The sequence below is a fragment of the Mesoplodon mirus genome, assembly GCF_964341445.2.
Source record: "Mesoplodon mirus genome assembly, chromosome: 3".
Classification (NCBI taxonomy): Eukaryota; Metazoa; Chordata; class Mammalia; order Artiodactyla; family Ziphiidae; genus Mesoplodon; species Mesoplodon mirus.
Genome location: NC_138978.1, coordinates 44,576,452 through 44,594,632, shown reverse-complemented (window position 1 = coordinate 44,594,632; position 18,181 = coordinate 44,576,452). Strand labels below are relative to the sequence as shown.

The following is an 18,181-nucleotide window of genomic DNA, read 5'->3' as shown; positions in this document are numbered from 1 at the left end:
GAAGACATTCTTTATCTCTTTTATTGTGTTTTTTAGCATTAGCATTTCCTTTTGGCTTATTACTGTAATTTCCATCTCTCTACTGAAATTCTCTATTTGTTCATGCATTTTGTCCTCATTTTTTACTAGAAAATTTAACATATTATTCTTAGTTATTTTAAATTCACACTCTGATAATTCCAGTGTCTGGTCATTTCTGAATTTAGTTCTGTTTATTTTTTCTCCCAAGATAGTAGGTTGTTTTTTTCTTGAGTTTTTTGTATGTTCCACACTTTTTAATTGAATACTGTATAACTCATGTAGAACTGTAGAGAATGATATAAATATTATATGTCACAATGCTTGCACCTCTTATCTTAGGTATATTTGTTTGAGGGCTTATATCTACCCAGTCAGGAGTTAAGCTGGGTTGAGTTTCATTGTTGCTATGGTTGTCTTCAGTTTGCCACTGGCTTCATATGCTTCTAGTGATACTTTATTCATGAAGGAAAGGGCTAGGGTGATTGAGGGTTTTTCTTCAATGTTCTGCTCCACCTTAAACTTTTGTCCTTCCCTTGGATACTCCTATTACAGAGGGGGCTTCTATCTATACTTTTGTCCCTATGCTAGAATTAGATTGCTTTGTTTGTTATCCAGTGCTTGCTATATTGGTATTGAGGGATTAGGAGTGTTTCTTTTATACTGGTCTAGCCTAGGTCTTAGGCAGGCCCTGTATGTTCTGATGTTGGAGTGGGTTTTTTTCAGTGATCCCACTTCTCTTTCCTCTTTTAATTCTGCTTTGAATCTTTGATATGTTTTGTGAGCGATTGTTTTTTACTCCTTCCCCAGGGGTAGGGGACCTTCAATAATGTTGATATATAGTCTTAGGCCCAGGACTGTTTTGTGCTCTTCCCCCAGGTGTAGAGGATTGTTTTCTTTTACAGCTCTGCCTCTTACAATGAGTCTCACTTGTGCACTGAAATACAAACATCTTTTGCATTTCAGTAGTTATACTAGATATTTTTCATACCTAATTCTCATAACACAATTTAGAAATATGGGTTTTACCATTCCCTTTTTGTGGATGAGAGAAACTGAGGCTTAAAAGGACTTGGTTGATTGCTTTGTGACGCAGAGAATTAATATGTAGTAGCGATAAGATGTGAGCCTATATCTTTTTGATTTAAAAATCTATTCTCTTTCTACTCTACCACAATATGTGGTTAATTTTTTTAATGCCTGGATAAGCACCAAATTACAGGGGAGGGGGGAAATTAGTGGTAAAAATTTTATTGGACTTCTGTTACTAAACGCATTATGATTTCTGTTTAACATGAGCCAATTTTTTTGAACAATAGGCAATGATCTGGGAAATGATGATACTATCGGAGGGAATGTGAGCAAATATATGGTGCTTCCAACTGGATACTGTGGACAGCCCAAGAAAGGACATCTTATCTTTGATGCTTGCTTTGAAAGTGGTGAGTGTATCAAAGGCCTTTTCTTTTGAGCTTGTCTAGTGAGTCGTTTTTGGAATCTAATGCCATCTGACCATTTAGTGTGATTCAACCCATTTAATTTTTTACCATAATGAAATAAGTTGTCAGGAACAATCTATTTTGAATGAACTAACTTGGAAATACTTAAAAATGAAGTGCTATGTTTTTGTTGTTATAAATGATTAGAAGGATAATGGTAGTACTAATGAACATTTATGCAGTACCTTATATTTTATCAAATACTTACCCAGATATTATTTCTTTTGGGATAAAACTAATATAATTTGAATACTTGATAAATTATTAATTATTCAATGTCTACTGTATACCTGGTTCTTAGTCTTTCTGAAAGCAGTCTTCTCTATAAAGAAGCAATTAAAGAAAAGATTCAGTTGAACACAAACAAAACAGAAAAAGTAATATACTTCATAAACAGCAAATGCTGTGAGTATTCTGTTAGGGAGAACAGGGCTTAATTGTGAATTTCCACCCAGTAGTAGTTGAATCTTGTTAACTTCTTTATATCTGAGCCTCATACTCTGAATGGCATATAAGCACATAGTAGGTATTCAGAATATGTTGAAAATATTAATGAGAAAGTTAAACATAACTTTGTTTTATAAACAGTTGTTGATTATTTTTGGTTTTGAATAATGTGTTTGTATGTGTGTGTGTGATTGAAGGGACATTCCAGTTATATGACAGTTCTCTGAACCCTAAGTACCATGGTTGTTTTTACCAACAATTAAAAAGATTAATTTTCTGTTAGCTTTGATAAAAAGCCATATTTAATTTCTTGCTGTTCCCCAGTCCACCAACTTCTCTCAAGTCTTTGTACCTTTGCAGATGCCATTTTCTCTGTGCCCCAGATGCCTTTCTCTACTTGGTAAAATGTTAATTCAGACTCAGGCCAGCATTTCTTCCTCTGAGACACAGCACCTCCCAGGCAGGTTTACCCGTCTCTACCTGTATATTTACAGGCACCTCTTCTATGATTTACCAGCCTCTGCTCTGATAGTTTTTATTGCATTGCAGTCATTTAATGATCTCTTTCCTTTTCCTTATCACTGAAAATTCCTTGAAGTCAGTGATGTTTTCTTATTAATTTTCGTTCCTTAGCACCTAGTGTACTATCAGAAACTGACTCTAAAGAAATGGAGTTACATGATTTATCTGACAGAGAAATCAAAATAACTGTTATAAAGATTTTCACCAAGGTCAAGAAAACATTGCATGAACAAAGTGACAATTTCATCAGAGAGAGAGATAATGCTGAAAGTACCAAATGTTGATAGAAAGCATGAAGCTGAAGAACACAGTAACTGAACTGAAAAAACTTCCTACAGGACTTTAATGGCAGACTAAAGCAGAAGAAAGAATCAGTGAATTTGAATACATATTATTGGAAATAATGCAATCAGAGGAACAAAAGTAAAAAGAATGAAATAGAGTGAGGAAAGCTTAAGGGGTTTATGCAATACCATCAAAGAGATCAGTATATGCATAATGGGAGCCCCAGAAGGAGTGGGGAGAGAGAGAGCAAGAGAGAGCACCAGAGGAATTAATAAATGAAGGAGGACAGATAGTGAACAAAATGGTCTTCATAAAGTGAGATTTTAAGATTAATAAAAATATTTTTACATATAAATAAAAATTTAACTAATAGCAGCAAGAACATAAAGGGAAAAAAACAATAGTAAGTATCACTTTATTATTTATTGTTTGCCATACCCTGTAAGGAATGATATATATAGTTTATCTCATTTAATACACACAAAAGACTTCTGAGGTATTATATCTCTCTTTGTAGGTGAAGAAAGTGATGCTCAGAGATGTAAAGTTATTTACCTTGAATTGCATGACTGACAAGTGGTGTATGTAGCTGAATTTGAAACTGAGAATTTCCTGGCTCCACAGGCCATACTTTTAACCACTGCATATATGTATTACCTTATTATAGGTCAACTTATGACATGAATAATTAACATATTGTTGAAAATTTCTCACTAGGTGATAAGATATATAGGAAAAGGTTTTATGATAAAGAAAAATGAAAAGTTTACTACTGTTTTAAAATAAACCATCCAAATAAATACTATGTTTGGTTGCCATCATATGCAATTTGATTATTCTTTTATGATTGATATGCATATATGTGTATTGAATGTGAGAAGTGTACTATAATTCATACTTCAAACTAATTGGTTAGCCTGAGAGATTTAGTATGTTGTATTAAATTACCATGGCATGAAAAAGCATCAGTGAAATAAAGATATGGTTCAGTTATTTATATATCATTTCAGACAATAGAAATAAAAACTTTAAAACTTTTATTTTTAATTCCCCCAATGGAGTTTTACTACATTTATTTTTGTAAGCTTTAAAAATTAATGTTTTATTTCCTCTTGAAAGAAAATAAAATAGTCTTTATTATTGGTGCAGCATGAAAATATGCTATGACTACATTAGAAATCAGGGTTTTTAGCTTAATACTGCACCTGAACTTTTCTTTTAGATATCCAGATGGCTGATATACTTTGTTGTTTTTTTAACTTTATTGAGGAATAGTTGACAAATATAATTGCATATATTTAAGGTGTATGATGTAATGATTTGATATACATGTATATTGTAGAACAGTTACCAAAATCACGATAATTAACACAAATATCACCTTACATAGCTAACATAGTTATCTCCTTTCCCCTCCCTGTGGTGAAAATGCTTAAGATCTACTCTCAGAAATTTTCAAGTATACAATACCATATTCTTTAACTCTAGTCACCATGCTGTACATTAGAGCCTCAGAACTTATAACTGAAAATTTGTACCCCTTGACTTACAACACCCCAGTTCCCCTTCCCTCAGCCCCAGGCAACCACCATTCTTTTCTCTGTATCTATGAAATCAACTTCACCGCAGCATTATTCACAATAGCAAGATGTGGAAACCTAAATATACTTTGCTGGATGAATGGATACAGAAAATATGATATATATATATATATATACACACACACATGATATATATGAGTGATGGAATATATATATATAAATATAATATATAATGAAATAGTATTCAGCCATATAAAGGACATCCTGCCATTTGTGACAACATGGATGAATCCAGAGGGCATGCTAACTAATTTTTTTTTAAACAAGAGGTAACTTAGTATAATACCAAAAAACACAGGTTTTGGTTTCAGACAGACTTAGGTTCATATATTAACTTTAGCACGTACTTGGTTATGTCATGCTGATGTTATCACTTAAAGTTTACTTAAAATTAGGAAATTAAGTATCTGTATTGTAGAATTATTGTGCAAATTAGAGATAACATACAAAATAGACTTAGCACAATATCTAGCAATGAACTTCAGGTACTAATTCTGGCACATGTATAATATCACCGTTTCAAGGGTGTTAAAATGTACCAGAATTTTTCTTGGTGTATTTGTGAGTGTTATTTCCAACCCTTAGAAAAACCTTGCAATATCAGAGCCTTAAATTGGGTTCCTCCCACAATCATACTGAGATAAGGACTTAGGTAAAGGTTGTATATTTTATTTATTTATTTATTTATTGGAGTAAAATTACTTTACAATATTTTGTTAGTTTCTGCTGTACAATGAAGTGAATCAGCATATGTATGCCTATATCCCCTCTCTCTTGGACCTCCCTCCCCCTTTTCCCCCACATCTAGGTCATCACAGAGCACTGAGCTGAACTCCCTGTGCTATACAGCACATTCCCACTAGCTATCTGTTTTACACATGGTAGTGTATTTATGTCAAACCTAATCTCCCAATTCATCTCACCCTCCCCTTTCCCCACTGTGTCCACATGTCCATTCTCTATGTCCATGTCTCTATTCCTGCCCTACAAATAGGTTCATCTGTACCATTTTTTAGATTCCACATATATGCGTTAGTATACGATATTTGTTTTTCTCTTTCTGGCTCACTTCACTCTGTATGACAGACTCTAGGTCCATCACATCTCTACAAATGACCCAATTTCATTCCTTTTTATGGCTGAGTAATATTCCATTGTATATATGTACCGCATCTTCTTTATCCATTCATCTATCGTTGGACATTTAGGTTGTTTCCATGTGTTGGCCATTGTAAATAGTGCTGCAATGAACATTGGGATGCATGTGTCCTTTTGAATTATGGTTTTCTCAGGGTATATGCCCAGTAGTGGGATTGCTGGGTCATATGGTAGTTCTATTTTTAGTCTTCTAAGGAACCTCCATACTGTTCTCCATAGTGGCTGTATCAATTTACATTCTCACCAATAGTGTAGGAGGGTTCCCTTTTCTCCACACCGTCTCCAGCATTTATTATTTGTAGCTTTTTTGATGATGGCCATTCTCACCAGTGTGAGGTGATACCTCATTGTAGTTTGGATTTGCATTTCTCTAATAATTAGTGATGTTGAGCATCTTTTCATGTGCCTCTTGGCCATCTGTATGTCTTCTTTGATGAAATGTGTATTTAAGTGTTCCACCCATTTTTTATTTGGGTTGTTTGGTTTTTTTTGATATTGAGCTGCATGAACTGTTTGTATATTTTGGATATTAATCCTTTGTCCACTGTTTCATTTGCAAATATTTACTCCCATTTTAAGGTTTGTCTTTTTCTCTTGTTTATGGTTTCCTTTGCTGCGCAAAAGCTTTGAAGTTTCATTAGGTCCCATTTTTTAATTTTCATTTTTATTTTCATTATTCTAGGAGGTGGGTCAAAAAAGATCTTGCTGTGGTTAATGTCAAATAGTGTTTTTCCTATGTTATCATCTACAAGTTTTATCCAGTCTTACATTTAGGTCTTTAATCCATTTGGAGTTTATTTTTGTGTATGGTATTAGGGAGTGTTCTAATTTCATTCTTTTACATGTAGCTGTCCAGTTTTCCCAGCACCACTTATTGAAGAGACTGTCTTCTTTCCATTGTATGTTCTTGCCTCCTTTGTCAAAAATTAGGTGACCATATGTGCGTGGGTTTATCTCTGGCCTTTCTATCCTGTACCACTGATCTGTATTTCTGTTTTTGTGCCTGCCAGTATCAAACTGTCTTGATTACTGTAGCTTTGTAGTGTAGTTTGAAGTCAGGTAGCCTGATTCCTCCAGCCCCATTTTTTTTTCTCAAAATTGCTTTGGCTATTCGGGGTCTTTTGTGTTTCCATACAGATTGTAGAATTTTTTGTTCCAATTCTGTGAAAAATGCCATTGATAGGGATTACATTGAACCTCTAGATTGCTTTGGATAGTATAGTCATTTTCATAATATTGATTCTTACAATCCAAGAACATGGTATATCTGTCCATCTGTTTATGTTATGTTTGATTTCTTTCATCAGTGTTTTATAGTTTTCTAAGTACAAATTTTTGCCTCCTTAGGTAGATTTATGCCTAGGTATTTTTTTCTTTTTGTTGCGATGGTACATGGGATTGTTTATTTGATTTCTGTTTCTGGCTTTTTGTTGTTAGTGTACAGGAATGCCAGAGATATCTGTGCATTAATTTTGGATCCTGCAACCTTACAAAATTCATTGATTAGCTTTAGTAGTTTTCTGGTGGCACCTTTAGGATTTTCTATGTATAGTATCATGTCATCTGCAAACAGTGACAATTTTACTTCTTCTTTTCCAATTTGGATTCCATTTATTTCTTTTTATTCTCAGATTGCCGTGGCTAGAACTTCCAAAACTGTGTTGAATAAGAGTGGCGAGAGTGGGCATCCTTTTCTTGTTCCTGATCTTAGTGGAAATGCTTTCAGTTTTTCACCATTGACTAGGATATTTGCTGTAGATTTGTCATATATGGCCTTTATCATATTGAAGTAGGTTCCCTCTTTGCCCATTTTCTTGAGAGTTTTTATCATAAGTTGATGTTGAATTTTGTCAAAAGCTTTTACTGCATCTATTGAGATGTTCATATGGTTTTTACTCTTTAACTTGTTAATATGATGTATCACATTGATTTGTATATATTGAAGAATCCTTGCATTCCTGTGATAAATCCCACTTGAACGTGGTGTATGATCCTTTTAATATGTTGTTGGATTCTGCTTGCTAGTATTTTGTTGAGGATTTTTGAATCTATGTTCATCATTGATATTGGTCTGTAATTTTCTTTTTTTCTGTGATATCTTTGTCTGATTTTGGTATCAGGGTGATGGTGGCTTCGAATGAATTTGAGAGTGTTCCTTCCTCTGCAATTTTTTGGAAGAGTTTGAGAAGGATTGGTGTTAGCTTTTCCCTAATGTTTGGTAGAATTCACCCATGAAGCCATCTGATTCTGGACTTTTGTTTGTTGGAAGATTTTAAATTACAGTTTCAACTTCATTACTTGTCATAGGTCTGTTTATATTTTCTAGTTCTTCCTGGCTCAGTCTTGGAAAGTTGTATCTCATACTGAGACAAGGACTTAGGTAAACGTTTTATATTTAGATGGGTATCTCAGGAAGAACAGGTGGGGGTGTAGGGAGAGTAAGACAGGAAATGAAGAAAAGGCAACAAAGAATGTGTCCGTGAATAGGTACAGTAGTGGTCATAGGTAGATTAGCCTTGGTTAGAGGGAGCCCACTCAGGAGGATTCAAGCACAGCTTCCTTATCTCTATCATCATGTCTAATTTATTCTTTCTTCTGTTATGCAAAGTTGACTGATGTCCACTGCATGAAGTATTCCATCCACCTTTTTGTTTAATGCCTCCTCTGTGTTAGGTATTGTCTGATGAGCATGGAGAATCTTCAACATTTTTTTTTTTGGTTATGACTTCATAACCAAAGATTTGAATACTTTGTACCCATTCCCATTGTTCCATTCCCATATCCCTGTCCCAGACCTCCATGACTGCAGTCTTTCAATCTTGTTCTTTACAATCCTATTACCAACCAACCTACCAAGACATTTGCCTTTGCCCACAAGTCCATGTATATCTTTACCTCGTATTACTTCTACCTCCATACAAAGGAGAGGAGTAAGTGTACTGCTGTAAGTTCTGTTCACTGGGAGATTTTCCTATCACCACATCATTTAAAGAAAACTGAGTGATATTATATGGCAGCAACAAGTGTTTTTTTAACTTGTGCCAACATATCAAGCCAGTCCATCTGTTAGTCAGTCTTGAGTTGTCTTCCTCAGGGAACCTTCCATGAAGCCATAGGCGTGGGCTGAGGGAATGGCATTTGTGTAACAGAGGTAGGTGTCACTGGAGTCAGGGTTTGCTCCCTGTCAATTAAATTACACCGTTACTTGGTGTCTCATGATTAGAAGCTCAGTATTTAGTAGGGATCAGGACTTTTCCAGGAGCTGCTTTTCACATGGAGTTTTGTACTTCAGAAAGCATCTTTTGCTCTGGAACTCCAGGGATCTGCTTGTCGTAGATTCTGCAGTGTCTTGTCTGTCATGGTTGTCTCTAGCATTATTGGATCTCTTTTTTAAATTTAATTTTATTTTGGCAAGAATACTTAACATGAGATCTACTCTCTTAAAAATTTTTTAAGTGTACAGTGCAATATTGTTGACTTTAGGTACAATCTTGAGTAGCAGATCTCCAGAACTTATTCATCTTGCTTAACTGAAACGTTATGCCCATTGATTAGTTTATTCCCATTCCTCTCTCCTCTTAGCCCCTGACAACCACCATTCGACTCTGTGATTCTATGAATTTAACTATTTTAGATACCTTAAAGAGTTGGAATCATGCAGTATTTGTCTGTCAGACTGACTTAATATAATACCACTTAGTATCATATTCTCAGGATTCATGCTTGTTGTTGTGTATTGCATAATTTCCTTCTTTTTAAAGGCTGAATGATATTCTGTTGTATGAATATACCACATTTTCTTTTATTCATTCATCTATCTATGGATATTTAGTTTTTTTCTGTGTCTTGACTATTGTGAATAATGCTGAAGTGAACATAGGAGTGCTAATAATCTCTTTGAGATCCTGATTTCAATTATTTTGGATAAATGCCCAGGAGTGGAATTGCTGGATCTTCTGATAGTCCTTTTTTTTTGTTTGCTTGGAGGAACCTGTATACTGTTTTCCATAGTAGATGTACCATTATGCATTCCCACCAACAGTGTCCAAGAGTGCCAATGTCTCCATATCCTCACTAGCACTTGTGTCTTTTGTGGTTTTCTTTTTTTTTGATAATAGTCCTCCTGACAGGTGTGAGGTGGTATCTCATGGTTTTGATTTACATTTCCCTGATAATTAGTGACATTAAGCTTTCTTTTTTCCCATTTACCCGTTGGCCGCTTGTATGTCTTTTTTAGAGAAATGTCTATTCTAGTTCTTAGCCCATTTTTAATTAGATTATTAGTTTTTTTACTATGAGTTTGAGTTCCTTATATATTTTGAAGATTAATTCCTTATCAGAAATATAGTTTGAAATATTTCCTTTCATTCTGTAGGTTGTCTTCTACTCTGTTAACTGTTTTGTTTGCTGTGCAGAAGCTTTTAAGTTTGGTGTAGTCCCACTGGTCTATTTTTGCTTTTGTTGCTTGTGTTCTTGGTGTCATATCAAGGAAATCATTGCCAACACCAATGTAATGAAGTTTTTCTCTATGTTTTCATCTAGGAATTCTACAGTTTCAATCTTATGTTTAAGTGTTTAATCTATTTTGAGTTGATTTTTGTTTAGGGTATAACAAAAGGGTCCAATTTCATTCTTTTGCAACTGGATACCCAGATACTGATTTGACTAACACTTTTGTTGAAGAGACCACCCTTTATTGATTGTATATTCTTGGCACCCTTGTTGAAGACCAGTTGGTCATATATGTGTGAATTTATTTCTAGGCTCTTTATTGAATTCCATAGGTCTACAATTCTGTCTTTATACGAGTACCATACTTTTTTGATTACTGTAGCTTTGCAATGTATTTGGAAACTTGGAACTTTGATGCCTCCCACTTTGTTCTTTCATAAGATTGATTTGGCTATTTGTTATCTTTTGTGGTTCTATATGGATTTTAGCACTTTTTCTATTTCTATAAAAAATATGCCATTGGGGTTTTGATAGTGACTGCATTGAATCTGTAGATTGCTTTGATAGCATGGACATTTTAAGAATACTAAGTCTTCCAACTCATGAACATGGGATGTCTTTCCATTTATATGTTTCTTCTTTAATTACTTTCATCAATGTTTTCTAGTTTTCAGTATACAGGTTTTCCACTTCCTTTGTTAAATTTATTCCTTTGGGGCTGTTGTAAATGGGATTGGTTTCCTGATTTCTTTTTCACATAGTTTGTTGTTAGTGAATAGAAATGAGACGGATTCTTGTATGTCAATGTTGTATCCTAAAACTTCACTGAATTCATTTTGTAGCTTTAAAAATTTTTTTAATTGAGTCTTTCAGATTTTATATATATAACATTATGTCATTTGCACACATGGACAGTTTTGCTTCTTCCTTTCCAATTTGAATACTTTTTATTTCTTTTTCTTGCTTAATTGCTCTGGCTAGGACTTCTAGTACTATGTTAAGCAACTGGCAAGAGTGGGCATCATTGCCTTGTTCTTAGAGGAAAAACTTTCAGTCTTTCAGCAGAGCTTTTCATATATTGCCTTTATTATGTTGAAATGCTTTCTTTCTATTCCTGGTGTGTTGAGCATTTTTATCATGAAAGGATGTTGAATATTGTTCAATCCTTTTTCAACTTCTGTTGAGACAGATATGTGATTTTTACCCTTTATTTTGTCATTGTGGTGTATCGCATTAATTTGTTTTCATATGTTGAGCCATCCTTGTATCCCAGGGATAAACCCCCTTGTTCATAGTGTATGATCATTTCAATTTGCTGTTGGATTAAGTTTTCCAGTATTTTATTGAGGATTTTTGCATCAGTATTAATCAGGGATATTGGCCTATAGTTTTGTTTTCTTGTGGTATACTTGTCTGTCAAAGTCAACTGGTAAAGGTACCTTGTATCAGGATAATGGTGGCATCATAAAATGAGTTTGGAAGTGTTCCCTTCTCTTCAATTTTTTGGAAGAGTTTAAAAGCATTGGCATTAATTCTTCTTTGAATATTTGGTAGAATTCACCAGGGAATCCATCTGGTCCTGGGCTTTTCTTTGTTGCAAAGTTTTTGATTAGTGATTCAATCTCTTTATTAGTTTTAGGTCTGTTCAGACTTTCTATTTCTTCACAATTCAGTCTTGGTAAGGTGTATGATTCTAGGAATTTATCCATTTTTTAAAAGATTATTCAGTTGATGTAGTTCATAGTAGTCTTTTATAATCCTTTTTATTTCTGTGGCCTCAGTTCTAATGTCTCCTCTTTCATTTTGGATTTATTTATTTGAGTCTTCTTTCCTTTTTCTTAGTTTAGCTAAGGGTTTGTCAGTTTTATCTTTCCAAAAATTCAATTTCATTGTTTTACTATTCTCTATTGCACTTATTTCTATTCTAATCTTTGTTATTTCTTTCCTTCTGCTAACTTTGTGCTTATTTTGTTCTTCTAGCTCCTTGAAATGTTAATTAAGTTGTTCATTTGATCTTTCTTTTCTCTCAATGTGTCTGTTTATCACAGTAAACTTCCTTTTCAGTACTACTCTTGCTGTAGCCCATAAGTTTTGGTATGTTGTGGTTTTTGTTTGTTTATTATCTTTAGGAGTTTTCTTTGATTTCTTTTCTGACAAAATTGTTGTTCAAGAGCTTGTCATTTAATTTCCACATATTCTTAAATTTCCAGTTTTTCTTCTGCTGTTCATTTTAGTTTTATTCCATTGTGTTCAGAAAAGATACTTTGCATGACTTCAGCCTTCTTTAATCTGTTTAGACTTGTTTTGTGACCAAACTTGTGATCTATAAAGTTCCATGTTCAGTTGAAAAGAATATATATTCTGCTGCTCTTGGGCAAAATGTTATGTATATTTCTCTTAGGTTTATAATGTTGTTCATCCTCTGTTTCTTTCCTGACTTTCTATCTGGATATTCTATTTATTATTGAAAGTGAGGTATTGAATTCTCCTACTATTGTTGTCATGCTGTCTATTTCCCTTTCTGTTCTGTCAACATTTGCTTTATGTATTTAGGTACTCTGTTGTTGGGTGCATATACATTTTTGATTATTATATCTTCCTGTTGAACTGGGCTTTTTATCATTATGTTATGTCCTTCTTTTTCTCTTATGATAGTTTTTGACTTAAAGTCTATTTTTTCCTGACATAAATATGGCCACCCCTGCTTTCTTTTGGTACCATTTATGAGGAGTAGCTTTTCCATCTCTTCTCTTTCACCTATTTGTGTTCTTAAATCTCAAGTGAGTTTTTTGTAGATAGCAAATAGTTGGGTCTGTTTTTTTTTAATCTGTTCAACCACTCTATGCCTTTTGATTGAGGAATTTAATCCATTTACATTTATAGTGATTACTGCTATGCAAGTATTTACTATTTCCATTTTGTTAATTGATTTTTATTAATCTTGTAGTTATTTTCCTTGTATTTCCTAGAGATTTATCTTGTTCCTTTGTTTGGTAACATCTCTGCCTGAACTGTCACTTTCCTTGACTCTCTGTGTTGGTTTCTTCACATTGGATGGAGCAGAAACCATTGTTTCTCCCATTGTTCATGCACTAGACTCGTACAGGAGAAGAACCTCTACCAATAAGCCTGGTGAGAGATTCTGAGGGGCTCTTGAAACTTTGAGGTAGTCCAACCGACTTTTGTTGGTTCTTTGAAGACCCCAGGTATCTAGGATGTACCAGGTCCCATCAGTGTACCATGACAAGCAAGTCTGAAGCCAATTCCTCAGGCAGTCTCTGGAAAAGTTATATTGTTGGATGCTCTGTCTAACTCTTTCCTTCCCTGGTGAGAAGCTAAGAACTAGGGATTTTTGTCCACTGGCTCTGTGCTTAACTGGGAGGGAGGACTATGGTGACTGCCAGCCCAAATCTTCATCTCTGTTTTCACTAGACACCCCACACTGCCCCAGGTGGTTTGATTATGCCAGATCCCAGATCCCCTAAGTGCTCTGAGACAGGCAAGCTAGAAGCCTGTCCTTTGAGTAGTCCCTGGAAAGATTGTGGCATTGGATACCTGGACAAACTTTTCCCCTCACCAGTGAGAATCAGGCAGCTTGGTTTTTGTCCACCTACTCTGTGCTGAGAAGGAGGCAGGAGCTATGGTGTCCACCAGTTTAAATCTCTGTCTCTATCTCCCCCAGGTGGCTAGATTGTTCTGATTCCATCAGCGTTCCAAGATGAGCAAGACAGGTGCCAGTTCTTTGTGCAGTCTTAGAGAAGCTGGGGTACTGGACACATGGACCAAGTCTTTCCTTCCCCAGTGGGAAGCTGAGAGCCTTGATTTTTTGTCTTCTCCCTTTGTGCTGTGCCAGAGAAGGAGCTATGGTGTTTACCAGCCCAAGCTGCCATCTCCTTTCTCTCCCAGGCAACTAGACTGTGCTAGAATCTGTCAGAGCTCCAAGCGTAGCAGCAGAGAAGCCAGACCTTTGGGGATCCCACTTGGAAAACTTGGGGTGCTGGACATGTGAGCCAACTCTTTCCCTCCCCTGGGAGAAACTGGGAGCTAGAGAATCTCTTTTGATCATACGGTGCTATGTCAGCTGTAGAAATTCTGTTGAGATTGGGTCTTGACACTCCCTGCCAGATTTGGTGAGTCTAGTTTAACACTTGCCCAGGGTACAGGAAAATTTCAGTTAGTTTCTGGATTTCTCACAAAGAGAATCTTGTTGCTAAGTTGGTATGTTTGTGGGGACAAGGCAGGTCCAAGATTTCTTACTCTGCTATCGTGCTATGTTGCTCCTCTTGAGTCATTTTTTGCCCACTTAAAGTTAGCCTTCTGAGCTTCCTGATAAATGCAATTAATGCAATATTACCAAGTGTGATGGAAGAGTCCACAAGTACAAAGAGACCTACCAAGTACTGTGTTTCTTTCTTAATGCTAAGAGATACATGGTGTAGTGACTTTTCCTTTACCTTCAAGAAGTCCTGGCATATTGCATTGGATACCTAAAAAACTCCATCATGTGGCAGGCCTCTGAATATTTTTCAGGTTTACATTCCACACTCTGGCAAACATATATCTTACCAGGTGTTGTGGGTTGAATTGCCACTCCAGTACCTCCAAAAAAGGATATTTTGATGTTTCTACCCCTGGTACCTGGGAGTGTTGCCTTATTTGGAAATAGGGACTTTGAAGATGCAATCAAGTTAAGATGAAGCCATACTGGATGGATTAGGGTGGACCCTAATCCACCCTATATGAGAAGAGATACTTAGGGATCCAGATGTACACAGAAGGAAGATGGCCAAGTGAAAATGGAGGTAGAAATTTGAATGATGTAGCTACAAGCCAAGGAATGCCAAGGATTGTTGACAACTACACTATAGTTGTTTGTTTTTTTGTTATTGAGTTGTTTGAGCTGTCTGTCTGTTTTGGAAATTAAGCCCTTGTTGGTTGCATCGTTTGCAAATATTTTCTCCCAATCCATAGGCTGTCTTTTCGTTTTGCATATGGTTTCCTTTGCTGTGTAAAAGCTTGTAAGTTTGATTAGGCCCCATTTGTTTATTTTTGATTTTATTTCTATTGCCTTGGGGACTGAGCTAAGAAAACATTGGTACAATTGATGTGCAAGAATGTTTTGCTTATGTTGTCTTATAGGAGTTTTATGGTGTCATGTCTTATATTTAAGTTTTTAAGCCATTTTGAGTGTATTTTTTGTATGATGTGAGGGTGTGTTCTAACTTCGTTGATTTACATGTGGCTGTCCAGCTTTCCTAACACCATCAAGAGTCACCATTTGCTGAAGAGGCTGTCTTTTTTCCATTGTATATTCTTGCCTCCTTTTTCAAAGATTAATTGACTGTAGATGTGTGGGTTTATTTCTGGGCTGTCTATTCTCTTCCATTGATCCATATGTCTGTTTTTGTGCCAGTACCATGCTGTTTTGATTACTGTTGATTTGCAGTACTGTCTGAAGTGTGTGAAGGTTATGCCTCCTGGTTTGTTCTTTTTGCTTAGGAATGCTTTGGCAATTCTGGGTCTTTTATGGTTCCGTAAAAATTTTAGGATTATACGTTCTATTTCTGTGAGAAATGTCATGGGTAATTTGATAAGGATTGCATTAAATCTGTAAATTGCTTTGGGTAGTTTGGCCATTTTAACAATATTAATTCTAGAAGTACTCATTTAAATGTTTGAAGTTTGTAAGCTCTGTAGGAGCTCTTGTTTGCCACCATGTATCCAAGGCTTAGTCAAGAGCCTAGTACATAATAGGTGATCATCAAATGTATATTAAGTGAATACAGTTATCACAATTCTGTAAAGTAAGTGTTACTAATGCTGCTTCACAGATGAAGAAAATGAAGTTTAGAGAGGTTAAACATGTGTCAAGGTTACACAGCTTCTAAGTGGTAGAGTCAGGATTTGAATCTGGGTCTGTGTATTAATGGCTAATGGTTAATAGTTAGTCACAGGCAGTATGTGAGGCTCACACATTCTTTTACATACTTTATCTCATTGAATCCTCACACCTTATGAGGTAGGTATTATTATTCTGTCTTACAGATAAGTAGAGGCCTAGAGACGTTAAGTAAGTTGCCCATGGCTATACAGTTAACCAACCAAGTATCAGAGTGGGTATTTGAACCTAAGTTGGGTAAGATTAAAATAATAGTAATATAAACACTAATATTGAATTTATTATGTGCCATACAGAGGTCCAAGTGTTTGACATGAGTGATTCATTCAAGTCTCATATCAACCCTATGAGGTAGATTCTATTGTTTTTATTTTCATTTAATAGATGAGGAAACAGGCACAGAGAGGTTGAATAATTTTACCAAGATCACATTGCTGGTGATCTGAACTGGGATCCAAACCCAGTCAGTCTGGCTCCATAATCTGTGCTTGAAACTATTGCATTATATGGGGTCATAATCCATATGAAAGCACTTATCTCTGTGTTAGGCATTTAGCAGTTTCATAATTTAAAATTTTGCCTTTAGGTCTTTTTAACTTCTGAGAAAAATAAGATTGTTGTAACTTTAAGTTAAAAATATGATACTAAATTTCCTAAATTGCAGAATGAAGTGTTTATAGCAGAAAATAGATTATACTGGTCATTGATTACCACAAATGAAGAGCTTATGACCATTAACCTTTAAAGTAAGAAAACTTCCCTAGTATAAAATTTTAATGTTGGAAGACAATTTCAAAATATTTAAAAATCAAATAAAATTTTGTAGTATATGAGGCGTAGGTTTATAGAATCTCTAAGGAAAAATTAATCTGCCTTTTGTAGAAGGTTCCCTCCCTCTTCATTGTCACCACATTTAGATAAGCTGTCCTGTTTCAGGAAGAAGTGTTTTAAGTTTGTACATAATTATGGCAGAGACCTTGATTTGGATTGTTTTGAGGAATATGGAAGAATCTTACTTTTTTCTTCTTTATAAATCTACCAACCAGCAGATATGTTTTATCCTGTGGGAAGAATACAATATACAGTTCCTGGTTTAAAGGAGTTTAGTGGGAGAGACTGACAAAGGCTCTGATTGAATTGACCACAAAATTTATCATCTAAAGTACATATCTTTGCCCACAACAAATACTAACCTGGAAGGGAGTCTGGGACAACAGACAAAGCCTGGGTTTGTCTGAGGCTAACCACGATATAGTAAGTACTGAGTAATAAAACATAGCAAAAGCATGTCTTTTTCAGCATGGTATTGGGGAGATAAGTTTGCAGACAATGCTTATTAGAGGAGGCTACTATTAGCTAAAGCTTGAATGATTAATAACAATTTATCCGGTAAATTTTGGCTTTTGGGAAAGACTACCTAGTTCTTGTCATGCAGAAAGACATGAATGCTAGAGAGATAATGATACTTTCAGGGAATGGCAAACTGCAACTAGCTCTCAAAAATGGAGAGTATTCTTGAGAGTAAGGGCTCACTGAAACTTTTTAATTAAATACACTTTATTTCTCTTTACCTTGAAATTCATTTCTAATATATGTATTCTGTCGTTCCCTTATCTCCATTCTCAAAAAAATAAGTATGCTGGAAATGCAAGAGGGAGGAGATATGGGGATGTATGTATATGTATAGCTGATTCACTTTGTTCTAAAGTAGAAATTAACACACCATTGTAAAGCAATTATACTCCAATAAAGAAGTTAAAAAAACCCACAGAAAACAACACATTGATCTACAAGAAAAAAAAAACCCAAAACCTTTTAGAGCAAATACTGAATGACAACATCCATGTGTCCACATCCTGAACCTGGTTTGTATGTGACTCCTTGAAGGTTGGTCTCTTTCTCTTCACATTGTCACTCTATATCACTTCTGCCCTGTGAACCCTCCTGACCTATGTGATTACTATACTGTTTGCTTTGCTAATCCAGAGTTTTGTCCCTGACCAATGGGTTTAGCCCCTTGTCCAAACTGGAATTTTCCCATGGGATGATGGTAAGAGAAAGTATTAGGCAAGGTACTCTGGTTTCCCTCTGCTTGTTATGAAATGAATTGTTATAAAATATTGCAACCTTTTCAGCTCCACAACTTCTATCCTAGACCAAGTCATCAGTAAATTTCCAGGACTTGTACAGCAGCTTTCTAACCTCTCTCTGGTCCATCATCTACAATGCCAGCAAAACTATACTGTGAATCATCTGATCATATTTCTTTATGCTTAAAATCTTTCATGACTCCCCATTGT

General features: G+C 35.3%; 1 protein-coding gene across 1 annotated transcript in view; it reads left to right on the top strand.

The window, feature by feature from the left end:
- AGBL4 (AGBL carboxypeptidase 4) overlaps positions 1-18,181 on the top strand; it is a gene marked incomplete at both ends in the record, with an annotated part of 1,397,496 nt that overhangs the window by 125,222 nt on the left and 1,254,093 nt on the right. The window contains one exon of the mRNA XM_082613081.1: positions 1,338-1,460. Coding sequence (XP_082469207.1) covers positions 1,338-1,460 — 123 coding nt within the window. The remainder of the gene's footprint in view (positions 1-1,337; positions 1,461-18,181) is intronic.